Genomic DNA, 15,435 nt, shown 5'->3' with positions numbered 1-15,435 from the left:
ATGCCAATCTGGTCCTCCATTTCTTAATCCAGTTGTGCCTTTTAGAAAAACTGGGCAAAAAGCTAAATACGCAGATAAACGCATATAGTAGAGCTGTTATAGCTGCTTAAGGATTTGTATTTGTGTCCATTAAGTCCTGAGATTTACATTGGTCTAGAACACGGTACTTGCCTGGCGAGGTAGGGGGTAAATTCCTCGGTATGATGTTTCTTATATGTCCCCTCTCCATTCCCACCGCAGACAGTGAGTGAACAATCTGCAGATTGATCAGTGATTACCCTGCTCCTTTTACTAATACACATGTGCCTTTCCTGCTTAGCTGATTGGCTCTTTGTGCATCCTCTGTGCTTCTCCCCTCTCTGAGCTCTGCTGTAGAAGGGACTGCAAGAGACTGATAAGTGCTTTAGTTTTAGCTTCAAATGTATCTTTAGTAAAATGTGTTGCCTTCATAATTTATTGGCAGTTCCAAACTTTGTAGCCTGATCAGCATATTTTCCATGTTACATATATGTATATTATTCATGAAAGTCAAATGAGTCTTCATTTGTATTTCTAACCATGGGGTGGGCAAATGATTTTGATATGCGGACCCAGTCGGTAATTACAGGCATGTAGGAATTTTTTTATGAAAATGCATTAGAAAGTTGGACATATCTAGCAAAGGTACCTGAGCCTAACCTCGTGTTAGCTGTGCACAGCAAAACTCAGAGTGGGGGGTTGCAGTACATTTAATCCATTAGGCACTACTGCATTACAACGTGCTGTAAATCTTACTGACTGATCTTACTGACGAAAGGCGAGAACAAATTGCTTGGAGTGATGATTTCATCAGTGTGATGATTCTCTTCCAATTGCCCAGGCAGCATGCTTCGGGCAGGTTTCCTAAAGAGAATATGTCATGAGAAAGTAATGGAGGCCACCACTGATGACCTCTTCCTATTGGAAAGCTGGTTCCATGGCCATTATTTCTATGCTATGACCTGTCCGAGTATAGAGAAAACAAGTTCTGACACCTTTTTACAAGATTTATGTTTTGGAAGTGTGACTCAAAAGTTTAGAAGTCAGACTCAAGAATTTTCAGTATAAGGCTTGCATTGGCTAGGAGGTCCCACCCATGTAAAGCCCCCTAAAATGATCTTTAAGCCTTAAAAGTGGAATTTCAGCTAGTTTTTTGTTTAACGTTTTGGGTTTAGTAGGCAAGGTTTAGAATCTCGTTTTTTTTATTCCTGTTTGTGCCCCTGTTATGATTTATCTATTACCAAGTCACGTCAATCCATTCCAGCTCTAAGGTCCAGAGTTTCCCCTTGCACATAACTTTCTCTCGTCGCTGAACATGAGTACGTTAAGTTATCACAAGATGCCATGGAGAGTCATTACTCCCTCTGGATCTATTGTACCTTGAAAATGGCCTGCTCTTTGTTGAGTAAGTGTTGAGGACACGTGTCACCCTGGTGACATAGATAAAGCATTTCCCCCCTAGGGATATGACTGCCTTCAAGGTAATTCTACACCCATGCTTCATAAAGATGAACACATTCATGCTGACAACACAAAAGAAAACTCTTAACCATAGACTATAATTATAGTTAATGTTTTTTCTGCACTAAAACTTGTATGCAAATTTTAAAAAAGCAAAAAGAAATGATGGCAAAACGTACTTGTGAGTTTAACTTAGTCTGTTTTTATATTGATTCTTTATAGTCATTTTAAAAAAAGGAGGGGTCCCTTTGTCTGTATACTTTGGGGTCTTTTCATAACTTGGTGAATCTGGCATTCACTAAACATTCCGTTCAAGGTCCATATGGTACAATAGTAGTAGTTGATTCTCCAACAGGAAATGTTTCAGTGTACATCATATTCATTGCATTATAAATACCCCCCTTTTGGTATTAGGTGTGTTCATTTCCTATCTCAGAAAATTAGGAGCCAATTAAATAAATACAAGCAGTAACTAAATATTGCACTATTATCTGTTTGGACCAGACCTTTCACTAATATAGACAACCCTATAAACATTACTGGGCCCCATCCCAAATCACCTACTCCTGGAAGGTGAAAAACATACCTGAAAATAATTGTACTTACCCCCCGATTACAAGGATACAATCGTTGTATGTTTTACCCCTCAAAAATAGACTGAACAGGTCTTCTGGTATTTAGATTCACAGTATTATATTGGCCTAGCATTAATTCACTTAATTTCCTACCACTATAAGCTCTGATGATGAACTATTGAGTGCCGAAACGTGTTGGGTGCAGTTTTTGTGATCCCCTTAAGTGGCAAATAAAAACTTTCTTCTTTTAAACAAGCCAGTTTTATTTTTAAGCTACAGGGAAACTTAATGGTCAGGACATGACTTTTTCTCTGACTATGGAAATTATACAACTTTTTTAAGGTCTCTTGCTCTACACACCATCTTCTGGCCTACTGTGCCTACAAGAGGATAAGATCAATGTCCTTCTGGGAAGATTCCTTAGAAACTCAGAGCAGCTGAAATCTTTCGAGAAGACAATCTTTAAATGGACTAGAATGTCTTCTTACAATATTTTAGCTGTTTTGTTTTGTAGTTGAGTCTACTGGAAAGATGGTGATGGCTCACCCGGCAATGCAAAGGACAGGGGGTAGGGTATATACAATTCCAATCTTTTTAGGTATGTTTTTCACCAGAGTAGATGATTTGTAGAGGTGCCCAGACAATGTAAGCCATTCTTACATTTGAATAGAAGGACTGCTTTAAAGTAGTAAAACCACTGAGTGAATGACCTTTAATGCGTTAAAGTTCTTTGCATCATAAACACTTGCCTTTTTATATTCTAATTCTTTTCTCAACCCTTTATCTATTAATGGATAAGCATGTTGCTTCTAAGTTCTGCTGATCTCCTGCAGCCCCATTTTTCGGCCACTTTCATGTCTACATACGCTCCAACAATGGCCGCATAGCATGATAATAACAGAGATCCATATGTATTCTTATGAATTTTCACTTGTTTTAATGTTTCTTCAAAAGACAATGAAAAAAAAAAGATATGTTCCCCTTTTATTACTTTTTTTCCCACCTTCTCGTGTTTTTTTAACCTTCAAGGTATACCTATTGTTATGGATAATAATCATGAATGAGCATTGTACAGACAGCACTATTTGTTCTATGGAGGAGGAGGGAAGATGAGAGGGAGGCGTCCTATTACATTGTCCTCCATAGAAACCAGCAGTAGTCATTAGTTGTTGGTTGTTCAGCAATCCAGCAGGATAGATCACTAAGCAGTGTCGGGGTATAGCCATACAGAAGCTGAATTTTCAAATCAAGAAGAAAATCTAGCAACTGTACACATCTACAGGCTTGAATATCTAATGTGTTCTAAAGAAAAACTCTTCCCAGTGGAATTAGGGCAACCCCCTCAATCTGGTAGTCTAAATCTGGCGGTATACATGGCAATTTTGTAGGACGATCAGCTCCTCTCAATGACAATTTTATTATCAAAACTGAATACCAAATGACGGCATTGAATATTAGTTTGGGTGAACCGCAAGTAGATGGAATCACAATTTCCTCAATCAAACCAAGCAGAACAATTCGAATGCTTTGGAATACAAGCCACCAGGATGACACTGATACCATTAATATGAAACCATACCATCATTATAAGGATTTGTATAGACATGCAGATTCATGGTGCTTTCATATGTATTCAGCTTGAGCTGGAGATCCTTTTGTGACGTGTTGGAGATCCTACTGAGCACCTTTACGGGTTCTTCTGTCCTACACCTTACTGCCCTCCTAGCTATTTCAAGCTACATTTGCATTCCCATTGACGTGTATGGGGGAGAAAGCCGTAAACAAACCCAAATCATAGTGTTATTGGTCTCCTAGTGGCCTCCTCGTGGGAACATATAGGAGAACCCATGCACTTTGTCTTAAAAGTTATACTACGTGCGGATAGGGGAATTCATCCCATCATGGCCACAAGCCAAAAAAATGATTGCATTTTGGGGGTAAAATTACATTTTAGAATGTAAAGCTATAAAAAAAAAATAAAAATGATAGATAAAGTCAATAGTCAAGGAACAGTTGCTGTACGGTCCGCATAATACTACCGAGAGCCAAGAGAATGAGAAGGAAGCCCCCCACTGTGTTCTTGCCATTATAAAACAACAGTGGTTGTTCCTATTGGTGTTACCCGATCTGGTAGGACAGGGAGTGGACCAGACCCTATATTTTCACCCAACGCAATTACAAACCATTGTCTCAGACTATAAAACTCATGGTCAGCAGTTACAACCATTTCCTGGTGTACTAAGGATGTGTATTTGTCTATGGCCCCATTAAAGAGTGGTGAAACAGATAATAAAAGCCTAATAAAGACTCTGACCCTTACCATAATATCCATATCGATATACACATTGTTGAGTAGAGTTGGTCCTTAAGTAAAGTATGCATTTAATTAAATTGAATGAGTGCATAGAAAGCATCTGTGAAAAGATTTTATTGTGTGACTTGACCAGATGTGATATCTCGATATCTATCGTCTCAATACATTATCATATAATAATTCCCCTCCTCTGGGTTGTGGACCAGTTCTGTCTGACTTCAGGTAGGTGTATGAACAGACAGATGGCCCCTCATCTTCTAATAATGGTGTGCAAGTCTTTGTGGCATGTATAATGGCCGATCTGTATCTCTAACCAAGTCTGTATTATCCATGAACAAAGACCTTTATCTTAAAAAGTTAACTTACGGCAAATAACACGTGATTTGGATGAATCTATTCTTATTCATAGAGTTACAAATAATTAAAAACAGATTGGGTACATATTTCAAGTGAGCAGCTCTAAAGCCTAGTTTCCTTACAACAAAGGGGAATGGATGGAACAACAAGATGTTCTAAAACATGCTCATGCAAATCTCCCAACTATTGGAGAAAATGGACACCTTTTCTCCAATATCCTTACCACACATCCCTACCACACCATTCATTAGAAAGAATAAAATAACCAATGGAGCAATATAGGCGCTGGACGAAAGGCTTGGTTCAAAATAACAGTATATAAAGTGTATGAGGGGCAGCCATTCCAAATTGGGGACATTTAGTAGATGTACAACTATAAAAAAGAAAAAACAAATCCAATTAAACAATGTGAATGAACAATGCAAATATAATAACTATGCATATATATAATAACGATTTATAGTTATTGCAGGCAAAAGGGCGAGGATGTCCTGTGGTCCAGGTCACAACCCAATACAACTTTTACATTTTATAATAAGGAGAATATTTTTTGCACTGTTACATACAAAAAAACACCACCATAGTGCAAAATATATAAGAAAAATTGGTAATGTTGTAATGGTATAATTGTGGCAATTGATTTCTCCACTACATATCTTATGAGAAAAGGACTATCCCCAGCACTTAAAAGTATTAGTAGATTTTGCTCACAGCTCCCTATTGTCCCATCAAATACCTCCGCTGGGGTCACAGGCCAATATATAGGGATCAGACCTTGGATTTAACCAGCACAAATAAAAAAGTGTTTAAATCTTAAATTTAAAATGCACAAGCACGTATTAATATCTACTTTTGAAGGGCTTGATGATGTATAATTCCCCTCCTCCATATAGTTTACCAGGCCCTGCATGACCTCAGACTGCTTTTGGACTTCAGCACAGCTTTGCAAGGATAATAAAGGCATCACAGATGGAGGGTGACAACATTTCAAAACAATGCCATGTACTAGGAGTGATAATTACATGGTGTATTGCTTTAGAAACACCTGTTGGTTTGGCATTCTGGTAAGAATAAACTTCCTTCTAGTATAATTAATGGAAAATATAATTAAAGCCAGATTTCACTTTTTTTTATTGAAAAATATATTCTTTTTTATTTATTATTTTTAAAAACCTTTACAGATGTACCCTTACAAATTCAATAATCTGCCATCCAACACCAGTTCTTTGTTGGGTTGAATAACGACCAGTGCCATCATACACAGTTTTTATAAGCCCAGGGCGTCAAGGACTAACCACCAAGAGATGGTGATCATAGCATGATGATGGCATGACCACTTCTCTGGGCTTACAATGCTTCCCCCACCAAATTGGCACGCACTTATCATTGCTCTATGTGTAGGAGATAGGAGCTCTGTCTAAGAGTAAGTACTCATGCCGCCATGTTACTAGGTTGAAGGAGTTAAACTATGGCATGCAAAAACCTGACGTAAAAGCTTTAAAACAACTGGTAAAGCTGGAATTTGACAGCTGAATTCTTTTGTTCTCTCGTCTGCAACAAAACAAAGAGAGAAACTAATTGGTTCTAATTGGCAAGCAAAACAATTCCATTTTCAGACATTCACCCAGACCCGTTACCTGTAAGCCAAGCCACAGTTAATTAGAGCCTGTCTGTTAACTCAAGCAGTTTTCCATCCGAATGAATCATATGTCTTCTCCTGGAATCGGTTGACTTTGGCATTGAGATATAAGTGCTGGAAGATCACTATAAAATATCAGAGATAGGAGTGTCAAATTAAAACTGTAGTGCACCTATATGGTCAGAGAGACTCTCACTTATTGAATATATTGGTTGATATAATCTGGTTTATTGATTGATCACTTATCTGATTTGAGTCCTACAAAGCATCGGAGGGGTAGATGGTAATTTTACCCTTTTAACTTTTTTCTAGATGTAGGTAATATTTGAGGTCCACTTATTGATGAACAGGCTTTTTTAGCAGGACTAAACTCGGTCAATACTCACTCTTCTGATCTTTGGCAATCTTAATTGGCTGGGCTTGGATGACATAACTATTAGACATGCTGGGGATACTTCAGTCCCATCACCTGCAAGGGAAGCTGGGATTAATGGATATCCTTGGCAAGATTTGATAGCGATCAGGCAGGTATGAATAGTTATTGCAGAAGAGACATCGTCTGTCCTTTTTCTGCAATAAATCTGCCTAATTGCCAATTTTGAAATTGGGGTTTCAATGAATATTTTGGAAAGGGCACAAGGAGCGCCACCTGGTAGCTATCTTGTCTGGGCCATTTTCTTCCTAATACAGTGATAGTTATAGGAAGAAGTTGGACAATCATATGAAGATCCTACTTCTGTAACCCCCCAGCAGAGAAAAACGCTGACTTTGTCATAGTTCTGGCTTTAGGTTTGGAACTGAGCATCATGACCACTTTGGGAACCTGTGTACTCTTGTAAAAGCATGTTTATTTTCTTTAACCTTATTAGAGAATAGGCCTACGTAATAATTGAAATTAAAATAATTCTGTTCCAGGGCTGGGCTTTGAAAGTTTATTTTAGGTATAATAATATTTGTGGTCTACAAAGGGTCATCCTTATCCAAACAAGTGTGCCTTGAGAAATGAAGTCCCCCACTGCCCAGTGGCATGGAGGTTGTCTTGAGAAAGGGTAATTTCTTGACCTTACAATGTTAACACTAAAAAGCAAAATAATCTTTAGGAACTTATGTTGTTTTTTGCTCCCAGAAAAAAAGACCTTTTGGTTTTTGGAGATTTCATCTTACACTAGATATCCCATTCTGCATTTCAAGGTATCAGTATGATGTTGCTAGAATACCCCACTATGAAAAGAAACATTATTTGCTTCGTAAATGAATTTGCAGACACATTTAATGATTTATTAATGAATACACAGCTGCATTAATGTGTCTTTGAAATCTGCCTGGAGGTCAACTTAAAATACTTGTTGGCAATTATCTCATTAGCTGTAGCACATTTTTCAGTGAGCTTTACTTAAGATGACTACCAACCAATAGTTAACTCTTCTAGCACCAAAGAAAATGTAATCATTAGCGTACTTTGTAAACCGTATCTTAGCACACATCCTTGCCACACTCCCAGGATACTTGGACCATTACCAGCGGAGATTGGGGACCATTGGTGAAGGCGTCTCTCCTTCCATTATCAGCTTCCCAAGATTTGGTCATATGGCATCTCAAAGCTGCAAAATAGGTTGCTGCTGGAAGACTTCTCTCATCCAAAAGCTGTGCTTTAGGATACAAATAAGAAATTAATAGATCAATAATGCCCACCAAGTGTCACTGACTGCAGGATCTGTTCTGACTGATGTGTAAATGGTAAAAGATCTCCATTAGAGGCCACTCACCAACCATATCTTGTTAAGACTTGACTATGCATCAGACCAAAAAGTATGTACAACAAATGAAAGAGGGACTGGGTTCCAAAGGTGGCACAAAATGAGGAGTATTTGGAAGCTATGCCTTGGTGCCCTTGGCTTTTAATTTTTTAAATTATTTTTAGGCTGGGTGGGAAATAGCAGGAGGCAAGTAGCGGCATCTGTTTTGTGACCCAACTGACCATTAATTGTTTTTGTGACCCAGAACCGTTTTTTGACTGGTGGTTACTGAAAAATGCAACCATCTAAAAGAGGCTGGGTCATTACTGAAAAGAGCTGGGTAGTCCACCTATCTAAAAGAGGCTGGGCAGAACACTGTGGTCAAGGGGGTTTCTGTGAAATGCGTGTTTTTGGAAAGCCAAATGTTAACTTTTTAGCATTTTGACTTTTATTCTATTTTAAAAATATTTTGCTTTATTAGGTAGTAAAGGATACCTCTGCTTACCATGGCACAGTCTACTTTCTATTATAGATACCATAGGCCAGCAATAATTAAATACGTATCTCTGCTTTTGTGTTTCTTCGTGTACATTGCCTAGTTTGCATGGGAGAAAGTTTGCCCGCAAACCATATTAGCAGAAAAATGTACACAACCTTGGATCATATTGATGCCCCAGAAGAGTTGGATCAGGAGTGAATGCATACAAAATATATGTTGCAAATGCACGTACACACCTGAAATTTAGGTGAAGCCAGCCAAAACTCATAGGGAGATTTACAAAAAAAAAAAAGTAAACAAAGAAAACAGGCTTTCTTTTGACTGCACAAAATCAAATACCGCTCTGTTACCACTGTCACCATCTGGCCAGTATTGTCAATGGTCCAGGTACTCGGGAAGCTCATAAGAAGATGTGAAACCCCTGTCTTTTCTAGGGAGCTATCTTGCTTTGTGTAGATATCTTCTTCCATTTCCATCTGTCCTGATGGCAATTGCTATTAATACAGAAAGTGATGGGAAATCCAAAATGGTTGTAGGGGTTAGAATTTCCAATGGGTTTACCTGCATCAGCCCAATTTTAAGCTTCAATGGCTCAGTGGTAAATCCAAATTTTTTTTAACCTGGATAGGAGGAAATTGTAGGTGGGTGGTGAAACCTGTTACCAAATTCATCAGTAACCACCCAAAACAGCCGGGTGGTGAGCCTGGCTTAAGGGGGCTGGGGAGAACACTGTGGCTGATTGCTTGGGTAGAAGTCCCGAAATATAGCACGTGTGTGACCTTTAGATCATAGAATGGGTTGAACCACAGGACAGATAGGAGCTCCCAAACAGATTTATTACATTTCTTGTATACCCAACACGACTGTGTATTTTAAATGATGTGTGATCTCCCTGCTTGGAAATACAAAGTAAATTGGATGGGGTCATTCTTCACTCCCTGCTACGTCATCCAAAACACAAAAAATGTAGCTTTACATTTACTTTAACCATGCTATTTTTTATTCTTTTTATGAAATAAATTCAAATCAATAATTTTAAAGTCCTTTCCTGGTCAACTTGTGAATTGCCAAATACTCATTTACAGGCCATATGCACTCTTTTTGTTTGCCATTTTTGCTGTGCATTTGCTGTATTTCTGTGCGTGACTTTTGTTCTGTGTTTCTGTAACCATTCTTATCTCTGCACATGCATAACATGCTCTATGTACACATGAACTGAGGGGAGGGTTTCCACGCCTCCATTGCAGGCAACTCTATCACTTTCTGCTTTGCAGAGAGCCACACTTAAAATGTTCCCTGTGTGTGTTGGGGGTTAGCCATGTTTGTCTGTGTCTCTCACACGCTGTCTATTGTCATGGCTGTTTGTTTCTCTTTTTCTCTACTCTGCCTTCTCGGAATTTGGCATCTGTCTCCATCGTCTGTCCACCGTTATCTGTCTGTGTCACAGAGCGCCTTCTAAACGACACCCTCACTTACCAAGGTATGTTGGAAAACATCTAAAAATAATAATTATCTTTAAGATAGACATGTCTGTATGGATAAGTTAGGAGTTCTATGGCTTAGCCAATCAAACTTGCATAACCTTTTAGATTGCACAACTACAGGTCCCAGCATGCTTGTTTGGCTAAAGAATGAAGAACTCTCTGTATTTGAATTCTCAAGCCGGGAATAAGATGCATGAAATGTTAACAGGCCAGAAAGGATTAATCAACGAATGAGGCTTTGAAAATTGTATACAGAGGACACCAGCATGGTAGAGTTCAAAATGAAGTTGTCTAAATAGATCTCAGTGGTAAATTGCAGATTGTAGATAGGTGTTTATGTCAACATTGCCTTTTGCTTAAATGCATGTTTTTAAAATAAAACGCTTGACCTGTTTTACCACCCATGGGAATAGAAACTCATAGCGGGTCAAATGCTGTTATGAAATGATTTTCCACAATACACCATTAATGGACAAGACTTGGTTTTATGTAAATGCAAGAAGACCATGACCAAGATCCCTAAAGCAGTCCAGGAGCTCTTCTTTAAAGCTGACTCCCCTTTAATTTAAAAATATGATTGATCCAATCTAGGAGACCAAATCATTACTTTGGCACTTCAACCACATCTCTCATTGCAAAGACCTTGACTTTCTGTAGGTTAGAAAGACACATGCTTTATATTTGGATGTACAGTAAGATGTGAGCCAGAGATCTATAGAGAGGGTCAAAGTCAGAATTGGCATTTAGAATGCAGTTGAAGTTTCCCTCTATTAGGTATATATTATGTATAAAAATCTAGAGAAGAACTTGTCATTACTACAAACGTTCAAAGTGGTGGACCCTTCTGTAATGCTCCCAGCACATCTGCAAATCTGGACACAACACATGCACTGAGATCCCACTAGTTTTGCAACCATTTTACTGGCCCAAAAATGAGACATGTTGACAGTTTATTTAAAGATTCACTAAACCCCAAAATTGACCACAGCAATGTCTAATATCAATGACAATAACTGAATACAAGTATAGGAAGAGATGCTGTGGTGGCCAGAATATCTGTTCCGTGGCCCATATTAGCTTGCACAGTCACTACAGTTAAACCAGTGTTACAGTCAATAATATGGTGCCCAAATAACGAAGAACAACTAACGTAAGTGAAATATTCCTTGCATGGCGATAGTTCACTCTTTGTGAAGAGTCCATATGTTTTTAGTATGTCAACTTCCATGTGCCTACGCCAGGGGTCGGCAAACTTTTTGGACTACTGGGCCATTTCAGGAGGTCAAGAAGGCATACTAGGCCAAAAGAAACAAGGTGTCCAGGAAAAGGTTTTTTCCAACCGTGACTGCAAGCGAGTAGCCTCAGTCTTCTGCTCATCCGCAGTGTAGTCTCTGTACGTGTGCCCGTGCTTGGCATGGAAATGCCCTTTAAGGTTTGACCGCTTCAAAGTGCTGTTGGTGTCGTTGCACACTAAACAAAGGGCTTTGTTGCCGCGTTGGACGAAGAACAATTCGTCAGTCTATTCGCGGTTGAAGACCTTCCGGAGACTGGTAGCTGCACGTTGCTTCTGCTCTTTAGGCATAGTAATTGGGCCTATTGTGCGGTAACTTGATATCGCGGGAACTCGCGATAACGCGACAATTCAATTAGGCCATATCCAACAATAAGTAACTAGGGGGGCGTTAGGCCGGACTGGAATACTGGCTAGGCCGTATCCATCCTAAAGGTCGGAGTTTACCTACCTCTGGTCTACGCAAAGAGAGGAAGGATAATATTTCCTATGAATATGTTCCTACGATTGTTGGAACGTAACCTCTTAACAGGAAACTGAAATGCATGGGCGGTCATATCTCTGTGGATAGGTTTTTGGGGTTTAGTTGGGATTTACTAGGGGTTTTGATTTCAAAGGTGGCATTCTTGGATCCCACCCACCCTGAAGTCCTTGAGAGATCTCCAAAACTCTAAGGTTATATACCTCGCTAACATCTAGTAAGCTTGGAGATTTCAGTTTTGTGAAAACAGACCCTTTAACCAGATGGCTAGTGGGACTTGCCAGGATCTGTGGTTCGCCAAGAGTCAACATGATTTCCTAAGGCTCTTCAAAGTGAAAAGTGTGGTTTTCAATGTGAAGAGAGCTACGAGTCATTTCAACAATCTGGCTACCACCAAGCTATTTAGTAACGATTCACATGTGGGTTTACACTCAAGCTTAATATATATTTTTGTTGTTTTTGTTCCTGTCAAACAAGCTATCCTGGTTCTTATCATTTGTATGTGCTTGAAAAAATAGCTCTCCTGCTAAAGCTTCTATTCAAACATGACTTCCGCTCCTTAGTTTGAAGTAAAAAAGAAATCCACCAAAACCGGTCATTAAAAGTATATGGGCTGCCACTACAGCCCTGTTCTTTCTAAAAATGCCAATTGTCTGGCCATCATGCTGATGCTTTTCTTCAAATATTTTGAGTTTTTGACCCAGACATCTAGAGAGAGAAGCAGTACAACCTTTCATATATTGCTGGTTTGTTCTACATTTTGTGACATAGAAGCTAAGGACAGCTAGCATTTTTTAGAGAGAGGTCAACAATGGCAGACATATTAATGGCAGGTCTATTTGATTCATATACTTAAAGAGGAGCTAAACCCAAAAGTGCCTAAAACAAAAAAATCCACTTACCTTCAATGCCGCAGGGCAGTCCGATCCATTCGAAAGGTCTCTTCCATCGGGTCCTGCTTCGTCCCGGCATCCCACCGCGGGATGCTGGGCATGCGTAGAAGGAGCACCCTAATGCCTCCCAGAATGCCTGACATAGGTATCTTGGGAGGCTTTGCACTCCCATTCATTCTTGATTGCCTATGAATTAAAAATTAGGGGGCAGTGCTGCACTTTTTTTCTTTTTTTTTTTAAATTCTGAGTTTAGGTACGCTTTAATGTAGACACATGGGATACTGCATGCATTAACATGTCTTAGTTGTGGTTTATTTCAAACATTCTTCTCTGCATTAAGAATTCTGAATTTATTGGGAACATTGCCCATGCTGATCCAATTTACCAGTCAAGGAACTTCCAAGCTGATTTCCAACATGTGTTAAGTGCATCTAAACCATGCTGAATTTGCCCATCTGCCATCTGCACAAATCCATTCAAAATTGCATGAACGATCACATCTGAGCTGTAACATACCTCAACACACCACAACAATATAAATAGAACCTAAGGCCTAGTCTCCATTATCTTTGTGCAAGCTTTAGACTCTGTAGTGTTAAAAATGTTGCATTCCACAGCTTTGTATTGCTTTATCTCATTTTCATAACATAAGGCAAGACAGGTAAAGACGTCTTTGACATTGGCCAATGTGGCGGTCTGTGTTGACATTACAGCAAAGGTAAAGCAGCCATGAAAACTGCCTAGTTGCTATGGAAATCTATGTTAAAGTAAGTAGAGACTAGGCCTTAGTGTTTTAAACACATTATTTATTTTCCAATATTTATTGGCAACTAGGGCCTGCTGGCTTGTTTTCAAAATGGCTTCCGGCTGGGCTCTCTGAAAATTTGATAATCTACTCAGATTTGGTGTGATAATTATCAGACTGATGATTTATTGTCAGGCCTTATGGCCTTGTTTAGTTTACATAATGCAATGTTTGTCAGTTGTTTCTTCCTGACTGCCGTATCTTTATTTCTGAGCTAAATTTCCCATAATAGGGCCTGCAGCAACCTCAATGTTCATGTGTGTATCATTCGTTTCTGTCTCAACTAACCTGTGTCTTTTTCTTGTCCATTTCACCTTGCCGCTGTCCCCCATTTCTACCAGTCCCATTGCAGCCTGGTAAGACATGACTGTCGTTCTGTTTTGCATGTGATTTTAACATATATATGTGATGTGTGTAAAACCACTATATTCGTTCCAAGGAACCATCCTCATGGCATGTATAGCTTGAATGACCTTGGTTTGGCCATTTTGCTTATATGAATTAGTATTTTTTAATCAAATTCTGTAGTTTCAATAAATAAAAGTAGGTGCTAGAATTAAACGACCACCATTACTAATAACCGTGAATGGCTTATGAATAGATACATTATTTTATTTTTATCTGCATTTGCCTAATACCTTTTTTCCAAGTTTGCTTCTGTCTACCAGAAAGTCCAGATGTGTTGGGACAGGTTTTAACACTACCAGGCATACTTACAATGAATATTGTTTCCACCAATGGTTTTAATTACCTTTTAATATTAACTATAGTTTTTTTTAATTATCTAATTGGCCTCATATAGCTGATTGCCAGATCAACATGTTGGTACTGTTAGGGTACCAACATGTTGGTGTTCGCTGGTTAGACTAGGAATCATTATAATTAAGGCTATCTAGGATAAATTGCATAAGAACCAAGCAGAGACAATTAATTCATGTGCTCATAAACAGCATGCTGATGGAAAGAGAGAGTATAATGACCCGAAGGTAGGCTCATTACTATGCTGCGTCTCCTTTTATTGTCCAGTGAGAAGCTTAGGGAAGGTCTAGGACAACCTGGGCTCAGAGGAAGTTCTCAACTCTCTCTGTTATACTAAAATGATACAAAAGCAGTTCTAAGATATGTAGTTGGGTTGTGCAACAAGTTGAAGGTGTTGTGTATGTTTTTCCAGACATCTTGCATATTGGTCATTTATATATGCTATGGGTGTATTTTGTGTATGCAGTGGCCCCATTGTGTAAAAAAAAGCTTGCAGGTCTTCTATCCATGGTAAGATTAGCCAACCTTCCTGAAGCATGGCTGCCCTTGGGGAGGTGGGTACTTGAGAGCTGGAGTATTATGTAATGGCGAGTTTGGACCGTATTTCGAGACAGTCTTGTTTTTTTGCACACTAGTAATGAGTTTAGTGTGTTCATAAAACTTGTAGTTCTACCCTGCATTTGATGACTCTTGATGCCAGAGGTGGGTGCACAACAAATGGTGGCTTTGAAGAACAAAAGTAGCTTGTCCAGTATCAAGATATCAATACTTTTACTGGAGTTCCATAGCTCATACAGCCAACATGACCTATCGGTGACTCAACGGCCCTCTTTACCAAGGCATAGATAGGGAACAAAAGAACAAGTGTAATGTCAAGTATTTATACATACTAACCAAAAAGACAAGTGTATACTTAGTGTCACCATCCCCCAATGTGTGTATGACAATCCAGTTCCTGGATCAAAGAGCAAGACTAACTGCTTATCCATACAACTGGAATGCAAAAGATTGTAAGAAATGTTTGAACCTCTTACAAATGCCTTGTTCAGGATGGTGATCAGAAGGAACCATAGGGAACCAGAAGTGGCCATGCTCTTAGCGTTCCACCAACAGTAAGAGGCAT

At 39.0% G+C, this 15,435-nt stretch overlaps 1 protein-coding gene across 1 annotated transcript in view; it reads left to right on the top strand.

Moving 5' to 3' along the window:
* Positions 1 to 15,435, top strand: part of ARHGEF11 (Rho guanine nucleotide exchange factor 11) — a 103,213-nt gene that overhangs the window by 31,999 nt on the left and 55,779 nt on the right. The window contains exon 2 of the mRNA XM_072428742.1: positions 10,047 to 10,079. Within this exon, the coding sequence (XP_072284843.1) occupies positions 10,047 to 10,079 (33 nt within the window). The remainder of the gene's footprint in view (positions 1 to 10,046; positions 10,080 to 15,435) is intronic.

Source organism: Pyxicephalus adspersus, chromosome 12 (assembly GCF_032062135.1).
Source record: "Pyxicephalus adspersus chromosome 12, UCB_Pads_2.0, whole genome shotgun sequence".
Taxonomy (NCBI): Eukaryota; Metazoa; Chordata; class Amphibia; order Anura; family Pyxicephalidae; genus Pyxicephalus; species Pyxicephalus adspersus.
Note: the sequence above shows the minus strand (reverse complement) of the source record. Positions and strands in the feature narration are given on the sequence as shown.